This window comes from Protopterus annectens, chromosome 2.part0 (genome assembly GCF_019279795.1).
Source record: "Protopterus annectens isolate FY-2018-M chromosome 2.part0, PAN1.0, whole genome shotgun sequence".
Taxonomy (NCBI): Eukaryota; Metazoa; Chordata; order Ceratodontiformes; family Protopteridae; genus Protopterus; species Protopterus annectens.
In genome coordinates, this window is record NC_056728.1 from 1,342,823,391 (window position 1) to 1,342,851,305 (window position 27,915).

General features: G+C 43.6%; 1 protein-coding gene across 1 annotated transcript in view; it reads right to left on the reverse strand.

Annotated features, from left to right (window-relative positions):
- The window catches only part of NPHP3 (nephrocystin 3), a gene marked incomplete at its 5' end in the record, with an annotated part of 1,580,737 nt that overhangs the window by 490,022 nt on the left and 1,062,800 nt on the right, over positions 1 to 27,915 (reverse strand). Inside the window, one exon of the mRNA XM_044060401.1 lies at positions 11,798 to 11,987. Within this exon, the coding sequence (XP_043916336.1) occupies positions 11,798 to 11,987 (190 nt within the window). The remainder of the gene's footprint in view (positions 1 to 11,797; positions 11,988 to 27,915) is intronic.

The window sequence follows — 27,915 nt, forward strand, 5'->3', positions numbered from 1 at the left end:
GACTGTTTCGAAAAAGTCAACCAGGTTTAAAAGGCAAGATCTGCCCTTTACAAAGCCGAACTGGGTAGTCAAGTGTCTGTAGGTCCCCTATGTCTCTGTTTATGAGTTCCATAATGATTCTTTCCATAGCTTTGCAGACCGGGCTGGTTAAGCTTATGGGGCGGTAGTTTCCAGGGTCTGTAGAGGCACCCCCCTTGTGGAGTGAGACCACTGTTGCTGTACGCCAGTGTTCAGGTACATATCCCGAAGTAGGGCTAAGGTTAAATAGCATTTTTATGCGTGGATTTAGCTCCTCTTGGAGTTCACGTAACACGCAACCCGGGATACAGTCAGGTCCCATTGATGCTGTGTTTTTTGCTTTGTTTAGGGCGGTTCTCACTTGGACATCTGAGATGACAGGGAGATTACATTCAGCTGGGATAAGTATTTCTTCTTTTGGGGGTGAAGGAGGGCAGAAATTTGCACTGAACCGGTCAGCCAGAATGCTGGCAATATCTGTGGGTTCAGTGTATTTTTTATTGTTGTGAACCAACTCTGAGCATATCTGAGGGTTTCTGCCCAGGTTTCTAACATAGCTGAAGAAGGCTTTGTGGTTATCTTTAGTGTCCTTAGTGATTGTTCTCTCAAAGTTGGCCTTGGATGTTTTTATGAGAGAACGTAGTTTTCTGCTAATGTTGATCAGAGATGTCTTCCCTTCATGGGATTTTGCTTTGACGTGCAGTAGCTTCCTTCTTTTGTTATACAATTTGTTTATGGCTGAGGTCCACCAGACAGGACGCTTACCTTTGGTGGAGAGGGACTTGGATTTGTTTGGGATCGCATGATCCATGCATTCTTGGAGATGTCCATAGAAAGCTTTTGTGAAGGATTTGGCATTGTGGGATGTGGTATCCACTGGCACAGTGGGCTTAAAGGATACCATCTCAGTCTTAAGAAGAGTGAAGTCTGCTTTTGAGAAGTTTTTCACTGTGGTCTTTTGTGCTGGGGGTGGAGGTGGGATATGTATATCCAGGGTGATTAGTTTGTGGTCAGATCTCACTAGTGAGGGGTATACTTCCGGTGTGGAGCATTTTGTCCCCATGTTTGTGATGATCAGGTCTAGTATATTATCTCCCCTACTGGGAGAGGTGACTAATTGTTCCAGTGCATTTGAATTTATGAATTCCAGGAACCTTTGGGCTAGGGTATTAGGGCTAGAATAATGTACCCAATCTATGTTTGGGTAGTTGAAGTCTCCCAGTATGATGGTATTTTGTGATACATTCATATCCTCCAATGTCTTCAGGAAGGCTGAGTGGAGTTCTTGAGATTGGGAGGGTGGTCTGTAACATGCTACCAGTTGTATAGCAGTTTTGCCTATGGTTAGTTGCACCTGTATGGTCTCTGATGGTTCATGTGTTGCTACTAACCTGGAAGTGTGGGTGTCCTTGATGAATATGGACACTCCCCCTCCCTTTGTGGTTCGGCCCGGGTTTTGGGGCCGAAAAGCATGATACGAGGTATAGCCTGGTAGCACTGGGGTGCTCTCAGGAGCCTTGAACCAGGTTTCAGTTACTGCACAGACGTCGATGTTCTCCATGCTGAGGAGTGCATCAAGTGCCTGCATCTTGAGATTTAGACTTCTGGCGTTGAGCAGCATTACCCTTAGTTTTTTTTTATTATTGTTTTCTAAGGAGGTGGATTTGTCTTTTGAGCCTTGCCTAAAAAAGGCACTATGGGGGTGGCAAGAGCCTTAGCCAATATCCGGAAGCCCAGTGGTGCCAGGTGTAAGCCATCCCTTGCGAAGCAGTGTGGCTTGTCCAACATGTCATCCCAGGCAGACAGACATTGGATCCCCTTAGAATGACACCAGTACTTGAGCCAATTGTTAAAGCTGATCATCTTGTCTTTGTATTGTGGTATCATTCTTGGTGAGGGCAAGATGCTGCTCAGGGTCAGGGTCATACCAGCCTGGGCTACATAATCGGAGAGCTCCTCTATGTCTCTTTTCATGTAGTCCAGGGAGGTACGTCTCAGGTCATTCACACCAGCATGGACAATGACGGAGTCATATTTGTACTTGCTTTGGAGTGACTTGAGTGCGTGTGTTATGTGGCGGATCCTAGCTCCCGATAGACAGCTCACAGTCACCTTCTCCTTGTTCAGCCTGGTCAGCGGCACATCAGTGTGTCTGACTATAGAGTCACCTATTACTAGTGTATCAGGCAAGGTGTTTGGCCTTAAGGGCTGTGATTGGTTGACACACTGATTTACTGAAGTATGTGTTGCATGTGTTTTGTTTTGAGGTGGTGGACTTTTGGGTGTCTGCTTTGGGAGCCTCTGTTGTTTTGGTAAGTTTTTTATTAGAGCCTCCGAGTATGTCTTTGTGTTTTTATGTGTTTGATTTGCAGTTGTGGTAGGTCTATGTGGGACTGGGATTGTTGTGTGTGTGGCTGCCATCTCCTCCTGTCTGGTCATGCCAGCCCTGAGTTGAGAGAGTTCAGCCTCCAGTTTGGCTATATAGTTGCATCTCTCACATGTATTTGTGTTTGTTGGGAGGAGGAGAGGGTTGTCTGTGTACATGAGACAATTGTAGCATTGTCTCAAGATATCCAGATTGACCAGTTGAACTGGAGACGATGCCAGTAATCTACCACTCGACATGCTAGAACTGTATAAGGGAGTGCTGTACCTTTAAGGGAAGTGGATATTCACAGGGGTGGTAAGTAGATGTAGTGCTTTACTTAGTACGAGAGTGCTTACTTAGTAGAGAAGTATTGAGAACAAGTGCTAGGCTTATAATATAGTAAGTAGTCTGGTTATACTAAGAGTAGAGCTTCCTTAAGGGAAAATTTGAAGAGCGGACTTGGCGGAGCCAGAAAAAGTTTTACCTTGTTTAACCGGCGCTGCGCTATGCGCACAATCGCGCAAAGCCGTGCAAACGTGGATTTTAAACAGTGAACTACAAAAGAGCTAGAAATGGTCCAAAACAATCAATTACTACAGCTTCTTGTGCTGAGGTCACTTCCTACAGGGACAGGTAGGCCGCTCAAGGCTCCCCACTCCCCACTGGTGAGCAAAGAAACTTCCTTCTATCCAAGTAAGGTAATGGACAACACAGGAACTACACCACAGCCCAGAATACAGCAATGCCTGTAAACTGGTCTAAACTAGTCGAAGGCGGGAAAACAAGGATTATTTTTTTTTTTGGTAGAAACACACAGAAAATGCAGAAACAGTGATAAATTAGTTACACAGGCTAGCACACTTTAGTGGGCAGCCTCCACAGTTAAATTAAACAAACAACAAACTTTCGATCAAATTCGACTAAAATGTAACTTTAAGTGCAGATTTTAAAATAATGCAGCAAACAGTTAAAAACAGTTCAAGCTAGTTCAGGGTAAGCTACAGAAGCTATTCCAAGTAAAAAAAAGCAAAGATACTTAAATCCAGAAAGTAGTCGCTTTTCTGAGTTCCCTGCTGCTAGGACCACTCTGCAGACCCACGAGGAGCTTGTCTGAGTAGTATAGCCAGAAAAAAACGCCCAGAGGCGGATTTTAAACAGTGAACTACAAAAGAGCTAGAAATGGTCCAAAACAACCAAATACTACAGCTTCTTGTGCTGAGGTCACTTCCTACAGGGACAGGTAGGCAGCTCAAGGCTCCTCACTCCCCACTGGTGAGCAAAGAAACTTCCTTCTATCCAAGTAAGGTAATGGACAACACAGGAACTACACCACAGCCCAGAATACAGCAATGCCTGTAAACTGGTCTGAACTAGTCGAGGAAGGCGGGAAAACAAGGATTATTTTTTTGGTAGAAACACACAGCAAATGCAGAAACAGTGATAAATTAGTTACACAGGCTAGCACACTTTAGTGGGCAGCCTCCACAGTTAAATTAAACAAACAACAAACTTTCAATCAAATATGACTAAAATGTAACTAAGTGAGATTTTAAAATAATGCAGCAAACAGTTAAAAAACAGTTCAAGCTCGTTCAGGGTAAGCTACAGAAGCTATTCCAAGTGAAAAAAAAGCAAAGATACTTAAATCCAGAAAGTAGTCGCTTTTCTGAGTTCCCTGCTGCTAGGACCACTCTGCAGACCCACGAGGAGCTTGTCTGAGTAGTATCAAGTATCATGTTAAGAAGATAATGGAAGCCATTTTTTATGGCCGCTAAACAGTGCTTTGTTGTTTAGTAATCTTAAAATTAAAAGATAAAATAAATAAAATAAAAAAAATAAGACTGTGTGAGTGTTTTTGTACATGCGTGTGTGTGAATGTGTGCTTGCATGCATGAGAGAGAGAGAAAGACCATGGAATGCAGCTATTTTGAACTGTGCATGATATTAATTTTCTATTGACCTAAGGAACAACTTAATCCTCACTTGACATAATCCATATCTCTGTTACTCTTTTATTCTGCTCTGTCATGAAATTCCCAAACAGTTGCATCTCCCAGTGGGCCACAAAATAAAGTTTCATTCCCCTAACCTATGTGATGCTTGCACTGTTAAAATTCACTATCTCACAGTTACCAGATTCACTAAAGAGGCATATAATACTTCTAGGCAATCGCAGCAACATCATAAATACGGTCCTGGAAACAAAGCACGTGGTATAATAAAGCCTTTCACATTTCTGGCACCAGCAATACATCAGTAGAAACCTATGTCAGTACACAGAAAATGCTTTACCATCTATAACTGACACAGTGAAACATTTTCGACCCAAGCAAACTTAAAAGGGTTGCTTTCTTCTTGCAGGCAATGTAAGTTAAGAGGCTAGCAGTTGTAGTGCATGTTAAATGCAGTGTGCGTGCGTCTCTGCAACTGAATGTGCATGTGTTTATATGTATATGCTTGTGGCTCTGTTTGTATGTGCTTCTGAATTGTGTGTGTGTGTAAACATTAAATATTAACATAATTAGAAGTTATGTACCTACCATAACGTTCCATGTTAGTTGTCTTCTTCTCGCCTTCTTTCTTGCTGGATGGGTTCGGAGCCGAACCTCGGCTCCAACCCGGCCACTCTAAAAGCTTGAGAGCTAGTTCCACTGGCTCGAGGCTCCCCTATATCCCACAATGCTAGGCGGTAACTCCTCAGATCTCGTTTGTAAGCTAGGCCCAGCTAGAAAAATTCCATTATATGGAAAAGGATAAAAAGGTCACAAAACAAACTCCTCTAGGTCTGTCCAGGCTAGGGGGAAGGAGGGAAGAAGACAACTAACATGGAACGTTATGGTAGGTACATAACTTCTAAATGTTATGTTGTCTATCTCGCCTTCATTCTTGCTGGATGGGACCGCGTCCCTAGCACTTTGTCCCGGGTGGCCTATCGGAACAGACTCTTGAGTACAGTGGAACCAATTTTGGCTCGGTCCCTAGAGGCCAAGTCCAACTTATAATGAGAAATGAAAGTATGGGGAAAAGCCCAAGTAGCTGCAGAACAAATCGAATCTATAGGCAGTCTGTCTTGGAAAGCTATAGATGTGGCTAAAGCTCTAGCTGAATGAGCCCTGGGTTTGGTTGGCAACTGTTGATGTCTGATCCCATACACAAAGGTGATCAACGAAGTAAGCCATCTAGAAAGAGATACCTTAGAAACTGGAAGGCCCATTCTACCTTCTGCATAGGAAACAAACAGTTGATGAGACTTCCTGAATTGTTTGGTCCTGTCTAAATAGTACCTAAGTTGACGATGAACGTCTAACCAATGTAATTTTTGTTCTGATCGGTTCGAATAGTTAGGAAAGAATACCGGAAGATCAATGGTTTGATTCAAATTTGCCGGTGAAGCTACCTTAGGCAAAAAGGACGGGTTAGTACGTAAGGACACCCTATCCTTATGAAACAAGAGATAAGGGGATCGACTACACAGAGCATGGAGTTCAGAGACTCTTCTGGCTGAAGTAATAGCTACCAAAAAGAGTGTTTTCCAAGATAGTAACTTCATTGAGCATGAAGCCGCAGGTTCAAAGGGGGGAAGAATTAAAGACGCTAGAACCAAGTTGAGATCCCATTGAGGAGGAGGATCCCTGATAGGTGGTTTGAGGAGAAAAACTCCCTTTAAAAAGGCTTTATAGAGTTTGTGAGACATAATGGAGGACTCTGAGACTCCAACATGAAAGTTCGATATTGCTGCCAATTGAACTTTGATGGTAGACGGAGACGAACCTGAGTGGAAAAGTTCGGCTAGAAAGTCTAAAACTGATTGAATGGAAGCAGTGAAAGGATCTATATCCTTTGACTGCGCCCAACAGGAAAAACGTTTCCACTTACTATGATAAATCTTCCGAGTGGAAGATTTATGAAAGGCTATCAAAATATCTCGAACTGAGTGAGATATTAGAGGAAGCTTTCTGAGCGATGGCTTTCTGTATTAGTTGAGATATCAGTGGGAAGGGAGGAAAAGCATACAGAAGTCCCCGGGGCCAATCGTGGACTAGAGCGTCTCTGCAGGGATGGCCTGGTTGGGGAAAGAGGGTGAAAAAATCGTTGCACTTGCTGTTTTGGGGAGTAGCGAAAAGGTCGCAGCAAGGCCGGCCCCACTTTCGAAAAACTTTCTCCAACACTGAATTCTTCAGAGACCACTCGTGAGGCATGAGAATAGCTCTGCTCAATTTGTCCGCAATCACATTGGACTTCCCGGGAATGTGCGTTGCTAACAGAAACCGCTGAGAAGAAATCGCCCATTGCCACAGTCTGAGTGCCTCTCGACATAGGGGGTAGGATTTGGTTCCGCCTTGTTTGTTGATGTACCACACTACAGACATATTGTCTGTCTGAATTGCTATAGTTCCTTTGGGAAGAGAGTCTTGTAGGGCTTGCAACGCTAGAAGCACTGCTCTCATCTCTAGAACATTTATGTGCAAGTGGCATTCGAAAGGTTGCCACGTGCCCTGGACCGTCCTGCCCTGGTAATGTCCCCCCCACCCGATCAGGGAGGCGTCCGCTGTCAGAGTAGCAACCGAAGGGGGAGGAACAAAGGGTCTCCCCAGAAAGAGTTGGGGGGATGTGATCCACCAAGAAAGATGATTCCTGCACGATTGTGTTATCGCAATGGAATGGGACATTGGAAGTTGTTGGTATGACCATTGTGTGAAGAGCATCCATTGTAAAATTCTCATGTGAAATCGGGCTAAAGGGAGGAGAGGGATAGCAGCCGCCGTTATCCCTAATACCTTTAGGATCAGTCTGACTTTGATCTTGTTGCTCTGCAAGACAAGGGAGACTTGTCTGTGTATGTCTGCTATTCTCTGGTCTGTGAGTGTGGCTGACATGTTGACTGTGTCTAGATTTGCGCCTATGAAGGTAATAACACGACAAGGCGACAAGACAGACTTTTCGTAATTTATTGAAATGCCTAGTGTTTGACATGTGTGAAAAGTGTAGTCTCTGGCAAGAAGCAGAAGATGCTTGGTGGGGGCTGTAAGGAGCCAGTCTAAATACGGAAACACTTGGAGTCCTTGTCGTCTCAGATGAGAGGCGACCACTGCCATGCATTTGGTAAGCACTCGGGGGGCTGTAGTGAGTCCAAAGGGCAGGGCCCTGAATTGGAAATGACTGGTTCCCAGCCTGAAGCGGAGGAATCTCCTGGAGCGTCGACTCATTCTGATGTGATAGTACGCATCCTGGAGATCTATAGAGCACATCCAGTTGTCCCGCCCCAAAAGGGGTAGAATGGACTGCAGCGTGACCATCGGAAACTTTGTTTTCTTGACAAACTTGTTCAAGTTGCTGAGATCCAAAATGGGTCTCCAGTCCCCTGTTTTCTTTGGAACCAAAAATAATTTGGAGTAGATTCCGGATCCTTGTTGGTCTGCTGGAACTGGTTGAATGACTCCTTTTGCAAGCAGCTTTGAAATTTCTAGTGCTGCTTGCTCCCTTTGACTGGGTGGAACGTCTGGAAGGGATTTTTTGGATTGCTTTGGAATGAGAAAGAATGGGATTCTGTAGCCTTCGGAAATGATAGACTGTACCCACTTGTCTTGAGTTAGGGATAGCCAGGCTTCTGGGTACAGAGATAATCTTCCCCCGACTGCCTCCGAAGGTGGACAGTCGGGCAACCCCTCAGGGATGCTGAAAGGGCTTGTCGGAGAAAGTTTCTCGACTGCCCTGATTCTGCGGGCCCCCTCTGCCTCTAGGACGGCGTCTACCATTATTGTTCCCCCCTCTGCCTCGAGGGAAACCGACTCTGTGCATCAGGCAAATCTCCCTGAGATTGTTTGCGGAGCCACATCTTTCCCCCCTTCTGGCCTTTGGGGTAAGGCCTAGAAGGAGTAGAAAAACGGACTCCCATGGCAGAGAGAGTCTTGCCTTCAGTCTCGCACCTAGTCAGGGTTTCCTTCACTTGAGGACCAAAGAGGGATGATCCATCAAATGGGGAATTAGTGAAGGATGCCTTGAAAGGGTCCGCAAAATTACATAGCCGCATCCAGGCGTGCCGACGTAAGGCCACACCTGTACCTGCCGCTCTACTCGCTCCATCCGCCGCATACAAAAGGAGGCGCATGGAGGAGTTAACTATTGAGTTGAGGGTCGCCAGCTGAGAGTTCATCCTATCCTGAAAACCCGCAGCTGTTGGATCCTTTAACATTTCACTCGCTTCCTTGAGCAAATCTCTCTGGAGACGAGTGAAATGACACAGGTAATTCAGCGAGCGCATAGAAAAGGTCGCTGATGAGAACATCCACTTCCCGTACCTGTCCATAGTCCTAGACTCCTTGTTAGGAGGATGGACAGGCACTGAAGGATCAGCTAGCTCCTTCTTGGTGGCCGCAGCCACCACCATAGCATCCACAGAGATGCCTTTGGTCAGGAATTCTTTGTCTTTGGGGGCAGTGATAAATTTTGATGGTCTCCTGGGGGTGGGGTCCACAGAGTCAGGAGCCGTCCAGGCCCTCTTTGCCACCACTTGCATAAGGGGGTCAAAGGGAGGGGACACCCAGGAGGTGGAAGGGCGAGAGCCAAATGCCTCCAGATACACTGATTCATCCTCTGAAGGGTTGAGGGCTGGCCAATTCCCCCTCTGTTTTAAGATCTCGAGGATGTCTGCAAAAGAGACATCTTCAGAGGGGGAATGAGGGGAACCTTCAGAATCCTCTAAATCAGTGTCAGAGGTGACAGACTCAGGGGAGTCTATGTGCTTCCTCTTGCACTGCCTCTTCCTAGGAGGCTCTCCTACCGGGTCAGGAGAGGCCTCGGAAGAGGAGGAGATCCCCACTGGGGATACTTGAGGAGCTGGCTCTCTACGATCCGGGATGAGGAAGTGAGCAGAAATCACCGGAGGCACCGTGGAGGGAGGGGCAGATGGAGCGACTGTGGAGTTGAACCAGGTTCTAACATGCTCCTCATGACCTCGAAAGCACCCCTGTCAGGCAGAGCCAGAGGTCTCCGCTCCGAAAAGCTGGAAACCTCCCCCGGCACCGACAGTGATGGCTCCGAGGCCGATGTCGGAGCCGAACTCACCAGCGCCGAAGCACCGAGAGGGTTAGCGGGGTCGGACAAGGGTCCGATGCCACTCGCCCCCTCGGAGCCGATGAGGGAAGTCCGGCGCCGAGATACCTCCAAGGAAGATATCGGAGCAGACGACGGTACCGAAGACAACGGTATCGGTTCTGACGCAGAAACAGTCTCGGGTCCAAGCCGCCTCGGCTCCGAACTCAAGGGAGTCAGAGGAGGAACATTCTGAGTGATGGGATTAGCCATCGACTGTTGAGTCGGGCTTTGAAGCATCTGGGCCAGTGCCTCGGACATAAGAAGTCGACTCACTACCCTCCGAAGGTCATGATCTGATAGTCTCGATGACCTAGAGGAGTGAGATCTATGGCTCCATTCAGACAACAATGGTGATGCTGGAGCCGAATGAACGGAGCTGATAGATGGTGACCGGGACCTTTTTCTGGAGGTCGGTTCCGACAATCTGATCGGAGCCGACTCACCGGTGTCTACCTGAGCCGAGGAAATAGTAGAGACATGAGTTCGAGAATCATCTGCTCCAGCCGGAGCCGATGTTCGAACAGCCTTCGAAGCCGCAGAAGACGACTCAGATACCGGAGCCGATGGTCTGGTAGGCTTCGAGGGTTTCCCCGAAGATTGAGTCGGGGGACCCTCAGGCTTCAATAAGCCCCTTAGAATGAGCTTATTTTTATGCTCCTGCAGGACTCTAGGGCTGAAGCCATGGCAAACAGCACATGAGTCTTGCAGGTGCAAAGGTCCCAGGCAGTATACACAAGAAGTGTGACCGTCTGTCAGAGACATCTTCTGAGAGCACGAGTCACACTTGTTAAAGCCTGGGACCTTTGATTCTTTAGACATCTCTAAAGAAGAAAAGTGTAATCACACACTCACACACACACACCGATTACACTTATTGAAATTTAAATTAAATTAAATTAGTAAGTAATTTAGAAAATTAAATCCCTACAAAAACACAGTCACTCCAACTACTAGGAAGGGAGGGACTGGGTCTAAGGGCCCAAGGGAAGAACTCTAGTGAGTTTTGGAAAAGAATGGGAAAATTTGGAAAGGAATGGTAGGAAACTATCTAATTTAGAAAATAATGAAGAAAAACTGACTTAAAAGTGGGTCTATCTAAGATTAAACTTAGTCTTAACAACTAACCTGACGAGCCGGTTGAAGAGCACCTCGATCGCTATAGCGGCAAACGAGATCTGGGGAGTTACCGTCTAGCATTGTGGGATATAGGGGAGCCTCGAGCCGGTGGAACTAGCTCTCGAGCTTTTAGAGTGGCCGAGTCAGAGCCAAGGTTCGGCTCCGAACCCATCCAGCAAGAATGAAGGCGAGATAGACAACTTAACATCTTGTATTTTGGATACAAAATACTTCCTCCACTGAGAATTATATATATACTAAAGCAAGTTTGAAACATTAGACTGAGGAATGATTTTACATTAAAAAATATAAAATAAATAAATATAATGATGATGATAATAATAATAATAATAATAATAATAATAAATGAATGCAAAACAATTTAACGGATAGGCCATTTTCTAACCACAATAATGCCCTGTGGCGTCAGGTCTCAAAAAACAGGAACACACATACCCTGTGGGCATTACTGGCTGATAATCATACTTGTACAGACTGTAACAAGACAGGAATGCAAGTTAAAATCTGATCATATTGGGCTAAGTCTGTGGTGATTATGGAAACTACTCTGTCAGCAATGTTTGTAAGGAGGGGTTGCCAGTTCTTTAACCCCTCTCGCAACTATTTTAGTTAAGATGGAGAGTTAAAAGGGACATTAACCCCCCCCCCCCCTTACAATCTCCAGAATCTGACAGAATGTTATGGTGGCAGGTGTCAAACTGTGCTATTGCCATAAGGTTCTAAGAATTATGCAAACACAAAGGTGAACTTCAGTAATTTCAGTTATCAATGAAATAATGCAAAAAAAAAACAGTTCTGCAAACGATATAAACCTGTTATCTCACTCTCATTTTATATTTCACTAAACAAACACAATAAGGAAAATGCAGTATCCAAGTCTAAATTCATTTCAATGAACCTGCGTGATTCCCGTGATGCAACAAACTGTTGTTCTGTCGTGTTTTGTAACAATGACTGTTGCAAGGACTTTTCTATTTTTCTGTTCTACCACAAATTAATAAATGCTCTTGAGATTTACTTAATATGTGTAATTCTGGAAGGAAAACATAACCAGTATTCAACCATTTTATTTCAAATTACAAAACTACCAAGAAATTCTGAATATTCTAAACATTTCACCCCTCACCACATTATACACAACTTGTGTAAGTTCTGTTTCATAATACAATGTAGAGTTACCTGACTTAGGAGGCCCAGATCCTTAAGAAACCGCCCCAAGGTTTCGTAGAGGTCTGCCAAACGTCTCAGATTGGCCTCTCCATCAGAAATCTTTTCATATTGTTTTAAAGAATCAAAATATTCAGAAGCCATAGAGTTCTTATCTTTACCAACCAGCTGCCAGTAGCTCAGTAAATCAGCCAAATGTCCCCTTTGTGCAAAAGAAAACAAACAAGTAAATGTAGTAAGCATGTACAGATGTCACAGACATAATGTTATCATTAGCAGTAGCTTTAATTTAAGAAATGACAATGGCAGTCTTCTTCTGTATTAGAAGTATACATTTTAAGCGTAGATGCAGATCATGCATTTGCCCATTATTTACTGTAAAAGCTGTAAGCCCTCCTTACCCACGAACTTACTAACCCCCACCCCATTTTAATTTAGGACTCGACCATGCATTCTTGATTCCAGTAACTCGGTCGCTAATTTTATTTCCACTATCTCTTCAGGGTAACAGTTACAATCCTCCACCACCTTTTCCATGCAACACGACTTCCTAATATCTTCAAACTGTGTTCTATTTTTCTCCTGTGCATACCTCTCAATTGTTCAGAATTTTGAGAATATCTCTGACTTTCTCTCATATTTTTGCCTTGTCTCTTATAAAATTGTTGATATTCTGGTAAATCACTGAGGACTGCAGTCACTACAATAATGCCAAAGATTATTGTTTTGTACTGTATGTTATGCATGCTGAAGCAAAAATTGCTGCACTATAAACTTAAGTGAATTACTGTAATACTTAAAAAAAAAAAAAAAATCTTCCTGATTTTGGTCTTTTGCCCCCATTACTTATGGCTTTGTTCAGAACTACTGAACAACAAAGTTGAAACGTATGCTCCTGTGTTTTGCAATGCAAACTCTCTTGGACTCTATAGATTCCCCTGAGGTACTTAAAGGTTTCTAATATGTCTGCCTTTCCCCACTTTGCCTCTTTTCCTCAGTCCTGTACATATTAAGTTTAGAGTATATTGCTTCTGGTGTGACCCACGCACAACTAACGCCGCTCTTCTCTGAAATGTCCCAGTCTTTCATCAATACATACAGTAGGTCATTAAGAACTCCATAGAGTACTCAAAACAGTCTTACTTTTTTCCTACTGGAACAGCACCTTTTCCTTATGCAACCCATTACTGCACTAGCTTTCCTTGGCACTTTGCATACTTCCTCTTTACCTTTTACATTATCTGACATGCTTACCCATACTGTTTCCTCTTCTGCTATTGCTTATACGTCCCCTTAAATTGTGCACTCCTTTCCTAGGTTTCTGCTTCCCAGATACATAGTTCAGCATCTGAATTTAAACGGCTACATATATATATATATATATATATATATATATATATATATATATATATATATATATATATTACATCCCTTTCCAGTCTTTGGAAATCTCTTCTCAACCATACTAGTCTATACCTTCCTCTGTGCCAACTCTGTTGTATAACACTGCTGCCAGCAAAAAAAGGCAATCTAATCCTTCCAAATCTTTTGAAAGATTAGTTATTAAGGCAATGAAAAGGGCTGGCATAATAAAAACCCCTGTGATATATGGACCATCACCTACCATGCTTTCATTTAATGGTCTCCACTTGCAATAACCCTCAATGACTACTATCTAGCCAGTGTTTTACTTCTGTTACCATTGTGGCACCCACTCTAAGTCAGCCCAAGTTCCTCACTGACTTTGTATGTTGTTGCGTGTCAAACACCACCTTGCTAAAAAATCAAAGGAAGCCACATCTATCTCCTTTTTCTGATTTAATGATCTGGCAACTCAGTGACCACTGCACACAGTAATATCCACACGGCACTTCAAAACACACACAAAAAAGACCATCTCAGATTGCTACATACAGATCCGTCACCGAATTCAAGGCTGGACGTGTTAAACATACACCTCTAGTCTATTGACTAGGTACATTTTTACAGTGTTTAAAATCTAGATAATATATACTTCCTCTCAAAACTGGCTATAATACAGGACAATGTCTTTTAAAGGAAAATGACCAAGAAAGCTGTGTAAAGTACATATAAATGATAAAACTGTACCAGATCTTTGCTATTATATTCATAACCACTGGTACTAGACAGGCCTGAGTTGTACAATAAATAAGGGAAAGGGAACTAATCTAAGAAAGGAAAACAGATCTAACTCCAGTGAAATAATCCGCGTGTATCAATCATGAAGACTCTACAGTATATGTATCAATCAGCACTGCTCTCAACTGATCAGTCTATGTTAAAGCCAATAAAGTAATGGCGCACTCTAAAAACAAAATACAAGACAATGTCTTCCCTGCAACACAAAGAAGGCTTAAAGCCAGAAATGCCTCTGGATAGCAACACTGCTGAAAAGAAAAAATCATCTCTACTAGGGACAAATCCTGGGCTAGGTAAAAACAAAACCCATTAGACAACCACCTAAACCACACATTCCTAGAACAGAGAAAGGTAACCAGAATTACCAGAAAATCTGCTATGGCTAACTCCAAAACAAGCAAAAATTACTACTGTCCTCCCTAAAACAGTTCTGAAAAAAAACAAACTATTAACTGGTAGTAAAACTAACAACTCACATCCTTCAGCCACTTTTCCATCCAAAAATAACTTGGACTTTAAAAAAACTACAGGCATTTTCTTCCCTTAACAATCAGTAATATTATAAACAAATTTCCCTCACGTTCCCCTGCTATGCTACACACAAGCAAGGATAATGTACCTCAGCGTTATTGTCTAGCAGCATACTCCTTCACTCTTTATTTTAGAGAGATAACAGTCAAGAAAATTAAAACATTACTAAACAAACTGAATGCTAAGTCAGGGTAGTACATTTTCCGAACTTAACCCACTCTTTCTAAAAATGGCTTCCTCCTCCATTGCTAAACCACTCACTTATGCATTCAATTTCTCCTTACCTAAAACATTTCACAACCAATTTAAACACACTACCATAATCCCACTTCCAAAATTCCCCACTTGAGGGATAGTAAGGATTATACAGCAATCTCAAATCTATGCCCTCTAACCAAAACACCTGAAAAAGTAGTCAACAAGCAGCTCTTCGAACACAAGTACTGTCTCCTATGCAATGAAAAGTGAGATTTCCACAATGTTTCAGCACCATGACTGCTCTTTACACTGGAACTAACAGCATTTTAACAATATGAATGACAGCCAAATTATAGCTGGCCTACTTATTGACATAACAAGGGCCTCTGAAACAGTGAACCACCCCGTTCAACTTAGCAAGCATGCAAAGCTCATCTTTGGAAGTAATACTATTCAATGACTTAAAAGCGATTTAAAAAATAGAACCTTCCAGGTATCTGCCAACAAATCCCTCTCTGACAATGGAACCTTTAATACTGGTGTCCCAAAAACATCTGCCCTAGGCCCCTTCTCTTTTCATTCTTTATTAATAATTTAAGGCATGACCTGTCAGCTCTTAGTGTCAATTATGTATGCAGATGACTTGCTACTTAACTCTAGCTCTATAGCTGCTGAACTCCAACAAAAACTGCAGATTTCTTTCTCCAAACTATACAGTTGGACACACAATAATAGAATTTCTGTTAACCCAAACAAGTGCAATGTCTTCGTGTTTTCCCATACACAAAAACTTTAAAGCCCCCCCCCCTTCCCCAACAATGGAATTAAAAGATAACAATGGCAACACAATCCCAAATGTAAGCAAGCAAAGATGTATCTGCATCACTTTAGACTCTAATTTATATTTTGCTCAGCATACAGTCAAGGTTGTCAACAGAACAATTTACTCTATCTCCAACACCCATAAAATACAAATGGCTGAAAATAAAATATGCAGATTTGTTCTACTTGCCAATGCTCACATGCATCATCACTGTGACGTTCAAAGGCTTCCACTGGTTACCAGTAAATAGCAGAATAACCCTCCTACTTGATACATTGCTCTACAAAATTAACAAGCAAGATCAAGGTTTTCATCTTAAAACAAGACTGTAGGTGCTTGGGAGTATGAGCTAGTATACAGAGTTAGTTGATGAAGTCTTTTCAAGAGAAAAGTGGAGTTTTCACCAACTAACTGCAAATAGGAATGGATACAATCATCTTTAAAATGCTTAGAATTTACAGTTAATCCATCGCTGAGATTTACCTGCATGCATTATATTGCACACTTGGCTCTCTCAGTACTGACCAAGTGACAATGGCAAGGCTAGGTACTGTCCGTCCTTACGGGAGACTACAGGAACAGTAAACAGGATGGTAGACTCACTAAGACAACTAATGGCCATGGGTGCAGGATATCTTGAAGGATACAGCAGTATTGAAATAAGTCAGCTGCAACCAAGAATAAAAGCTGAAGAAAATGTTTGATATGCTGGCTATGTAGAAAAAAGCTTAATCTACAAAAAGGCACATCAATGCTACATGGAGTACAGATCGTGGACTTGCAAATAAAAACACAAAATCAACCTAGAGCTGGACAATTTGGAGAACTGTAGCCACTGGAACAAACTGCAATTTGTAAGCCGTATAGAAGACAAAGAGGGAAATGATCTAATGGAATGTTTAAGAAGCGAATTAAAAAATGGTTTTGCAACTAAACCAACTTTTAATAATAGAGTTCACAGGGTTGTAATCAAAAACACAGAAGGCTTACTTCCAGGAAAACTATTTGCCAGATTTCTGGACTACAACAACAGAGATTTGATGTTGAGAAGAGTCAGAGTGCTAGGATAAGCTTTTGTGTTAGGAGAAACTGCAAATGTGGTCCCAGAGTATGTTAATGCACTGTGAAATGAAAGGCCATGGTGTCAGCAATACTAAGGGAGAAAGACATGGGTTATATGGTGCACCTGAAGTTTCCTGCAATGGTTCATTTGGACATTAAGGAAGCCCATTCCCTAGTACGTAATTTTATGTAACAGAATACACAGAAAGGATTTGCAGAATCAGCACCAGAAATGCAGGTAGATCTAGCAGACAGAGATAAGAGAAGGGCAGATAAGAATGTTTTTTCACCAAGCAATAAACCAGAAGACATAAAAATGACATCACCAACAGGGTCATCTACACCAGAGACCAGTAGAGGAAGCTTCTAGAACCAGCGCAAAAGCTCAAAGATTGCACTAACTCAGTTTGCTCCACTGGATGGTGTGAATGATAAAGAAGATTTTTCTAAAACCAGACTCCTCCATTTTGGAAGCGGAAGCATTGGAATTAAGGAATTGGGATCGCAGCACATGAAGGAGTCATTTTATGAAGTCAGCATAGATTCTCAAACTTGGTTGTCCATGTAGAACACAAACTGATGGATTCCCCTTAGTTTGAGAGAAACAGAGTATGCTGTTAACCTAGTTTTCCAGAGGTGGGACATCCCAGAAATGGGAGGTGAATGATTACTGCAAAATACATGTATACTGTTATATGGTTGTGCTCCAATATCTTGGTTAGTTTGTTTGTTTATTCTTATTTTCTCCAGGAAATGTTCTCTAAATGGGCAAGATCAATTCACATACAGACTCTTTTAGAACAAATAAGAGGTTGTTATTTGTGGTACTAGGGGTACGTCTATTTGCTCAACAATACTGTGCTTTGTTTTCTTTGAAGGTTATAGTGAGCTCTGTGACTCTTTCAATGGACTGTGACAGACAACTAACATTGTTCCTGTTTATTTATTGTTAAAAACAGGGGGTAAGACTATTTCTAATTTGTGTGGCTGTTCTTTTTTTTCTTTTTGCATATTCTCTAACAATTAGCAAAATCCCAGAGACAGTATTACAACAAGCTTCAAAGGGAATTATTAAATCTGTGCAAAGCACTGGCGGCATAAACATACTATCATGAGATGTGAGGGAAATAACATCAGCAATTAGGTGTACAGCATGTCTTGCATTTATTGACAAGTTGCATCCGCAGATAGTATTTCTACAAGAGACAATGCTCAAAATGAAAGACTATGCTAATGCTTTCCATTGGTAGAAAGGATGGGGGGATAAACAGTTGTGCCAGTACAGCTAAAACAGAGGCTTACATTTTGGTCCACAAGTCCTTGAACCGGAATAAAGACAAGGAACTATCAGATAAACATGGGAGGTGGGTGACAGTACACACAAAGGATAGAAAGGAACATTATCTTAGGTTGCTATTACAAGCCTAATGAGGATTAAGACAAGGAACTAACAGATAAACAAGACAGCTGGGTGATAGTACACATAAAAAGGATGGAAAGGAACATTATCCTACATTGCTTTTATGGGCCTGATGATGATGACTCCCAACCCTCTCAAGATATTTTCAGAAGTCCTTGGGCAAGTTTATCAACCAGGAACGATAATTCCTGTGCATGTGTGGGGGGGGGGGGGCTGTAATACAGTGATTGATCCTCAAATGCCAGGGTCCCAATACAAAGAAACAGATTCCCTGGGATATACTGAGCATTGCAGAGATTGTTCATCGACTGTGGCCTTACTGATGGGTGGACAGCTCATCATCCATCTAAAAAAAAATTACACATATATAGAACTGATGGTGGATGCAGCAAGCAGAATCAACGTTTTTTTTTAATAAGCACACTGCACTTTAGGAGAATCTTCCAAACACAACACAGCACAGCACAGCTCAGCTTCTCTGTCAGACAACAAACTTATTTGAGTACTCTGGACACTACAGGGTATGACCCCCAAGGTGCTTTGATAATCTGACACTTAGGAAAAGACATATTGTCTGCCATTACACAAACATTCCAAAATTACTACGCTATGCTGTACAACACAGAAGATGTATGGGATTATTAACTGAGTAGTTTTAAAGTGTGATATAAACAGGACCTGCTGGAGAGAGAGGTATGTATCCCAGAGACTACCCAGTCTATGGAACAGGCTTCCCATCCACGTGAAGCAGAGTTCCTCCCTAACCTAATTCAAGTGCAACTTGGACAATTGGATGGGAAACCAGAAATTCATCCCTGGTTTGGCACCTATGTCTCTTATGCAAATAGCTAACCTATAAATGGTTCATCTCCCAGGCCCATGCTTAAACTTATTAAGGGTATCAGAACTTGTCAGAGATTTGGGATGTGTGGCTAGGCTTAAAAAGGCCCTTGTGGTCGTTAGCCTAGTAAACACCTATGAACCTAAAAAGAGGAAATAAAACAGATTTGCTCACTGTTTAGGAAGCTGGAGAAAATGGAATAAGAAAACAAAGTCAGGGGAATACATGAAAAGATTGAGACACTAGAGGTGGAATATATAAGGGGGATATGTAAACAGTGGTCTGCACAGATAACTATCAGTGATCAAAACAGAATGCAAATTTCTAATTTATGAGCAAATAGTAGACAAAATAGAAAAGTGGAAATAATTTTACTAGGTCAAGGGAATTTCTTCACCTAACTTGATTGCTTGGGGACTTACGAAAAGGAGGAGAGAAATACAAATCACAGTGCTTGGGGACACACACAAAATATCTACGGGATCAAAGATATTTTGTACAAGACATCATAGATCCAAGTACACAATATCTTGTACAAGACACTCAGTTAAATCTACCAATCCCTGTCAAAGAGCAGCTTTTTTGAGCAAGGTAAAGCTATCCCAGATGTCTCCAGAGCAGTTAGTAGAATAAGCCTAACAGTATAGATGAACTTAAGTTAGCTATTAGAAAACTTCCAAAGGGTAGGGCCATCAGGGCTGGATGGGTTAAACAGCTGAGTTTTATCAAAAATATGAAGATATCCCAGCTCATGCCCTAATGGACCTCTATATCCAGGCAGAATGTGGGATGCTGCCCTTTTCAGTGATATTTGCCAGCATCATCTTGCTACCAAAACCCGAGCAGCATCCTTCTATATCTACAAATTACAGGCCCATCTCCTTTATAGCATTAGAAACTAACATTTTTGCTAAAATATTAACACATAGGCTGGAAGGCTATACAATCCACTATAAAGTATGATGGGATACAAAAAAACATAGAACTTCCTTACTGCAAAAAGTCTGTTTTTTTTTTTTTACACAGACACAAAACAGCCATTACTTCAATAAACAGCTTTTAATGAAGAAAACTTATATAAATGAACATAAAAACAGATTCTAACAAAGTTTGCAGATGACTGCAAACTGGGAGCCATTATTGAATCCCCAAATGATGTGGATACTCCACAAAAGGGCCTTACCAGAAACAGATGCTTGGTGCCAGAGTCATGGGCTCAAGCTCAATGCCAAGAAATGTATAGTTATCCCCTATGGGGAAAAAACATCTACCCGTGAATTACCACATAGGTGGCAGTACACTAAACACCGAAAGTGTGATAAGAGACTTAGGGACACAGGTGGACAGTGGTCTCACCTTCGATAAACACATCACCACAACATTCAGGAAATCCTTCTATGTGGCACACCTCATCACTAAGGGCTTTTCATACAGAAAAAAGGAGGTCATTGTCCCACTTTACTCATCCCTCATTAGACCCATTATAGAATACAACACCCCCTTTGGTATGTACTTCTCAAGACATCTGCAACAACTGGAAAGGCCGCAGAAATACCTCACTAAAAGAATCACAGGCCTACAGCAGATGCCTTACGCTGACTGCCTTAAAAAACTCCAGCTATACTCTGTCGCACATAGTCTACTCAGAGGTGATCTCTGCTTAACATACAAGGCCATGTCAAATCCAGAGATGTTGGACATGCTACACTTAAAGAAATCCCAATCCCTCAGAGCCACACGCTCCAAGGATCTAAACTTTGTCATCACAATAAACAAAACATGCTGGAGGGATAGGTTCCTGACCCAGAGACTCCCCAGACTCTGGAATAGACTGCCCATACATGTTAAGCAGAGTGCCTCTTTGGCCCTTTTCAAAAGGAACCCTGACAATTGGATGGGAGAAAGGAAATTCACCCTGGGGATCATGTCAGTCGCCCTGCTCGACAGGGGTCCAGGGAAGTAAATAGTGTGGGAAGAAATAGCCAGGGAATTGTTATGGCTAGGCTTATATAGACCCCAGGGCCGATAGCCTAGTACCAACCTATGAACCTAAGATTGCTACAACACATACACAAATTGTAATTAATCATTCAAACCCTTTAAAATTTTTAATTTAATGCCACATTAATGCCAACTTCATCATTTATTAGTTATTAATCAAACTGATGAAAGAATGTTATTTAAGGAAACTTTTTCCAATTTAAACCATAGCCAGATAATTAAGCTGCATCAAATTTCATAATAAGGTGGTTTAACTTTATCCTCAGTAATGGCTTAATACTGCCTTTTCTTCTGTTAATGTTTGTTTGCCCTACAAGTGAAATTCTGATCTCTTCTTCATTTCTGGAATATATGGCAGTCATACAAAATTAAACAGCACAAGTACCCTTTGTATTACATATGCAACTTAGTACAAGGCTGAAAAAAGATGTGCTACTATCAACCACATTTCCAAATAATCACACAGCTGGCACAGGCAGTACAACACAGGGAAAATAATTATCCGTGTGAAATTACTTCAGTAAATCAAAGTATCACTACCCTCAATAAACATTTAATAAAATCAGTACAGCAGGTTTAGGGAATGCAAAAAAAAAAAACGAAAAAAAAAAACATTTAGGACATGATAAATAAGTCAAAACAGTTAAGGAAAAAGGTATTTTGACTACACTGAAACTCTTCAATAAATGTGCACATAGAAAGCTACATATAATCATCCACAGCATTTCTTGTGAGAGCAACACAAGACATTACAAGACAAAGGAATTTAAATAAAAAAATAATAATTTGGTTAAGCACTTTCCTCCTTCTAGGTCCCATAAAGGGCACAACACTGCACACACCCCAAGACCAGACTAACCAGAAACGTAGATGTAACCAATATCTCAGTCCTTACCCTAAACCAGACCTCATCTCTAACCTCAAAGTCAATGAACTGTTATAGCAACCATGCTGCTTGACAAAGAAGTTATGTACTCACCATAACGCTCCATCTGAGTAGTTCATTTTTCTGCAACCTGTGGGTATTCAGATCCATATCGGATCCGAGCCGGCAACTTTACAAGCATCTGCTCCGAGCTCCAAGCTCCTCCCCCTTACCCATAACACACCACCATCTCCTGCCTTCCCTCAGATCGAGTTTGCTGCAACCCCAACTAATCAGCAACCCAACTAGAAGAAACCACACATGATCATCACATGAGAAGGTTCGGGGGAAGGAGGGTGGGAAGGTTGCAGAAAAATGAAGTATAACTACTCAGATGGAATGTTATGGTGAGTACATCATTTCTTTATCTGAAGTAGTTAACTTCATTTTATCTGCAACCTGTGGGACACAGTCCCCAGCTACTCAAACTCCTGGGAGGTCCTCATGGAAGGATATTCCTGAGCACCACAGAGCCGAAGGATGCCCTCCCTCTAGAGATTAAATCCAACTTATAATGAGAAATGAAGGTATGTGACTTAGCCCAAGTTGCTGCCTCACAATGTAATCCAATGACACCCCAGACCAGAAAGCAGCAGACGTCGCCATAGATGTGGTAAAATGAGCTTTAAGAGGACCAGGTGGAGACAAGCCTTTGTCTTTGTAACTTTGCAAAATACATAGTGTAATCCATCTAGCTAAGGAAACTTTGGAGATGGCCTTACCCAAAAAGGGCTTAGAAAAGGACACAAATAACTGGTCAGACTTACGGAAGGGCTTTGTTCTGTGTAAATAAAAATGAAGTTGTCTATGAACATCTGAAAATTTGGGAAGAAAACAGGCAGGTTAATTGTTTGATTAATGTTTGATTCAGAAGCCACTTTTGGTAATAAAGAAGGGTTTGTGCAGAGAGAAACCCTGTCCTTATGGAAGATCAAAGTAAGGGGGCAAGGCAGACAAGGCCTAAAGCTCAGAAACCCTCCTAGCCAAAGTAATAGCCACTAGGAAAGCAGTCTTCCAGGATAAGAACTTTAAATCTGCTGATGCTGCAGGTTCAAAGGAGGGAACAACTAAAGTCGGTGGAACCAAGGTACGGTCCCAAGGAGGAACAGGGTTCTTAATTGAAGGAGGCAAAAGAAAAGTGCCTTTAAGAAAAGCCTTGCACAATCTAGAAGAGGCCAGGGCATTCCTGTTCTCGGCAACATGGAAATTTGAAATAGCTGCTAGTTGCACTTTCACAGTGGAAGAACTGGCCCCTTGCTGAAAAATGCTGGCTAAGAAATCCAGTACCGCAGATACAGGGGCCATAAAAGGATCCAGCTTTCTCTGAGATGCCCAAATAGAAAATCGTTTCCATTTACTGCGGTAAATCTTCCTAGTGGAAGACTTCTGAACCACCACTAGAATAATTTTCACAGAAGACGACAGACCGGGAGTCCTGGCAATTAAGGGAACTGGAGCAACCAAGCTGTCAGCTTGAGGTTGTCCAGGTTGGGCGGACGGGTGCCCGAAGGATGAGAAATGAGAACCGGGCAGGGATCTAGAATCCAAGGAGGAGCTAGAACATGAGACCAGAGAAAGGGGAAACAAACCTGACAAGGCCAGAACGGGGCAATGAGGATCACCTTGCATCCCAGTCGGCAAGCCTTCTGAAGAAACTTCGGAATGAGTAGTAATGGGGGATAAGCGTACAGAAGCCCAGGAGGCAAAGCATGGAGGGGTCCCCCCCTGGTGAGGGAATCAGAGCGAAGAACTTGTTGCACTTCGCTTTGGAAGGAGATGTGAAGAGATGACAGCAAGGCTGTCCGCACGCAAAGAAGATCTCCTCCACTATCAACTGTTTCAGAGACCACTCGTATGGCATTAGAAAAGCCCGGCTCAATTTGTCCGCTAAAATGTTGGAGCAACCCGGGATGTGCGTTGCAATCAAAAAATGACTGGTGGAGACTGCCCACTCCCAAACTCTCATGGCCTCGCAGCATAGAGGGCAAGATCTGGTTCCTCCTTGTTTGTTGATGTACCAGACAACCAACATGCTGTCTGACTGAATTGCAATAGTCCCCGGAGGAAGAACAGTATAGAAGGCTTGCAATGCTAAAAGCACTGCTCTCATCTCCAGAACACTGATGTGCAAGCTAGTCTCGATCTGGGACCACGTGCCTTGGACCGTCCTCCCCAGATAATGCCCCCCCCCAACCCGAGCTGGGAGGTGTCTGTTTTCACTGTGGCTTGGGCTATGGATGGAACAAAAGGGCATCCCGCTACAATCTCCGCAGACTGGACCCACCACAGAAGTTACGCCCTGCTGGCTTTGCTGATGTGAATTGGGTATTCCATGGGGAGATCCAACCAAGACCACTGTATGGCTACAGTCCATTGCAGAACACGCATGTGAAGCCGCACACAGGGAAGGATAGAAATAGCTGCAGCCATAGAGCCCACGGCTCTGAGAACATCCAAAGCCTTCGGTAACCTGGGGTCAAGAATTAGTGATACATGAGCCCTTAGACTCTGGACCCTGTCTAGAGTTAGGAAGACTTTCAGTTGAAGGGTATCCAGTCGTGCCCCAATAAAGTCCAAGATCTGTACCGGATTCAAGATTGACTTGGGAACACTGACTGTAATCACTAACAGGGCTGCAAGACGTAGAAGTCGTCTCTGGCTTGGCAAAGAAGATGCTTGGTGGAAGCAGCGAGGAGCCAATCGTCTAGGTAAGGTAACACCTGAATCCCCAGAAGCCTCAGGTGAGCCGCTATGACTACCATTACCTTGGGGGCTGTGGTGAGACCGAAGGGAAGGGCTCGGAACTGGAAATTACTGGCTCCCAGCTGGAAGCAAAGGAATCCCCTGGAGCTTCTGTGAATCTTGATATGGTAGTAAGCATCCTGGAGGTCTATTTAGCACATCCAATCACATTCTTGAAGACAAGGTAGAATGGACTGTAGAGTGACAATCCAAAATTTCTGTTTGGCGACAGCCGGGTTTAAGGTAGACAGGTCCAAAATGGCTCTGAAGTCCCCCATCTTTTTGGCACTAAAAAAAACTTGGTGTAAACGCCAGACCTGGACTGATCGGGGGAGGGGGACCAGTTTGATGGCTCGTTTTTGAAGCAGCTTGGAAACCTCTAGCGCTGCAGTCTTCCTTTGAGCGGGTGGAACATCTGGGAGGAGTTTTGGTTGGATAGGAGAGGCAACAAACAGGGTAGTGTAACCTCTGGATATTATTTGAAGTGCCCAACGATCTGCAGTTATGGACTCCCATGCCGTTGGGTGCAATGATAATTTTCCCCCAACTGCCTGTAGAGTAGGCCAGTCGGGCAACTCTTCAGGGCTACTGCACGGGCCTGTCCGAGAAGGGCTCCCTAGACCCAAAGTTCCTCGGACCCCCTCTGCCTCTGGGACGGCATCTGTCATGTCCCCCTCTGCCTCTAGAGGACGAGCTGTCCTGAGAGTCCCGGGAAAACGGTGCTTTCCAGAACCACATCTTCTTTTGCCCTCTCTGATTCCTGGAAAAGGATTTTTGAGGCCTTGAGAAGTGGATCCCGATGGCAGAGAAAGTCTTCCAGTCTTTCTCACTCCAGACAAGGGTGCCATGTACGGTCTTCCCAAAAAGAGAACCATCTAAGGGAGCATTCGTAAAAGATGCCTTGAAGGGGTCAGCAAACTGACACAGTCTGAGCCAAGCGTGTCGCCTCATAGGTATGCCGGTCCCAGCCGTCCTAGCTGCTCCTTCCGTAGCATAAGAAGGCGCATGGACGTGTTTAACACTGACTTCAGAGTAGACCTCTTCGTGGAGAACAGACGCTTGTCCTCCTGCGACAAAGACTCTGGGGACGACTTAGCTAACTCCGTGACTAGATCTTGCTGCAGTCGTATAATGTGTGCCAAGTAGTTCAGTGCTCGGATGGAAAACGCCACTGAAGAATACACTCGCTTCCCAAATCGATCCACCGTCCTGGATTCCTTATCCGGAGGATGAACCAAGGAACTCTCTTGAGCCAGTTCCCACTTCGTGGTTGCTGCAACCACCACAGTGTCCACAGGAGATCCCTTATACCATGCCTGTCTGTCAGAGGGTGGAGAGAGAATTTTGTCCGGGCGCTTAGGTATCGGCTCTATGGTGTCAGGCTCCTTCCATGCCTGCGTGGTAAGATCCACTAAAGAATCTGCCGGTGGGGACACCCAGGACATAGATGGGCTCATGCCAAAAGCCTCCCAGAACACTGATTCAACCGCAGAAGGTTTTGGGTCTGACCAACCTCACCTCTGGTGGAGGATCTCCATGATGTCTCCAAAAGAGACATCCTCGGGAGATGACCTGGGGGAACCTTCTCCTTCATCTAAATCAGTGTCATCTGTATGGGACTCAGAGGAGTCCAGGTGCCTCCTTTTGCACATGTGGTTACGATGACCTTCCTCAGTGGGACTCTCTGAAGAGGGCTCGTGAGCCATAGGGAGGTTCTTCCAGGGGAACCGCCTGTGGCTCCTGCAGCACGGGCTCTCCCTGAAGGAAGTTGTAACTGAATCTAAGGGAGTCTGGGTGGAATCCAAGGAAATAGGCTGGGGTCTCGATCCTTGGGAGAGAACCCTCTCCATTACGTCGAATGCCGATGGAGAGCACACCTCCTTAGAGCCCAACAAGGAGGAAGCTCTCCCTGGGTCCATCGTGAGGATCGGGGTGGAGGCTAGGGTAGCCGGAGCTCCGAAGGAATGGCTTGGATCCGACAAGGTCGGAGCCGGACATACATCCATCCCCTCGGGTCCGACTTCCCATCCTTGACCCCGTGAGCTAGTCGGATCAGAGGGACTCAAGGTAATCACCAAAGTCGAGGTTGGAGGAACCATCTGCGCCGAATCCCCACCTCCGAAGATCCTCGGATCCATATACCCTGAAACTGCAGGTCGGATTGGGGAAGGAGAAATCAGGTGAAAGAACGGCATGGAGGTCCTCCCCCCCCCTCCAGAGGGAAAGGGAAATGGCAAGACTCCCATCTGGATTTGGGTCCGAATGAATCTCATCATCCTGTCCATATCCATTTCAGAAAGACTCAGAGTCGGGTGCTAGGAAGCGACCAACTCGAATCTGGCTGGTCGCTGGGAGGATCTAGAGGAAGGCCTTGGCTCTGGGAAAAATTTGGGGGAGTGGAGCCAAGGAGAAACAGGTCTCGAGACCTTAGAAGGTGGGCTAAGAAAGGACTCCCGATCTACAGACCGTTTATGGGGTCTATCCCCTTTCTTCTCTCTGTCTCTCCCTCTCTCTGCATCCTTGTGTCTGCCCTTTTTCTCTCTCCCTTTGGCCACATTCCCTTCAGCAGGTCTAGCGGAAGGGTGAGTCCCAGCCTGAGGAGGAGGCAGGAGTTGTAGAAGCCGAGGCTGAAGAATCCAAGGTAGATGCTGGAAGCAGGCCTTTTGCCACAAGTATGGCCTATCTTTAAGGGCCCTTGGATTAAATCCTGCACAAATGCTGCATTGGGGGGACAAATGTGCTACGCTCAAGCAAACAACACACAAAGTGTGGCCATCCGCTGGTGAAAGCTTATGGCCACACACTGTGCATTTTTTAAAGGTAGGTTTTGGTTGCTCAGACATCCCAAAAACACCAACAACCACACCTAGAAACCCCAAACACACTACCTGACCACGCACGCACTAAGGGAAGGGTCTACACAAAAACTACCTCACAAAATCTATAAACTTTTTTTTTTTTTTTTTTTTTTTTTTTTTTTTTAACAACAAAGCAACGAACTAGCATTAGGGGGAGGAAAAGGGAAGTAACTGAGAAACCTCTCTCAAAACAAAACCCCAAAAAGCACTTACAGTAAACTCTAAAGCTCAGAGCTGCGGAGATCATGATGCTGATGCACGAAGTGGCAAACGAGATTCTGAGGGAAGGCAGGAGATGGTGGTGTGTTATGGGGAAGGGGGAGGAGCTTGGAGCTCAGAGCAGATGCTTGTAAAGTTGCCGGCTCGGATCCGATATGGATCCGAATACCCACAGGTTGCAGATAAAATTAAGTTAACTACTTCAGATTAAAGGCTATTTTATGCAATCTAACATTCACACAAAATAAATTTGGCTAAAATAAGTGAATAAAAATGTCTAAAGTCAAACAAATGTGTTTGCTTATTTTGTAGCAAAACTGCTCACACCACAACATCCAAATTACTACAAT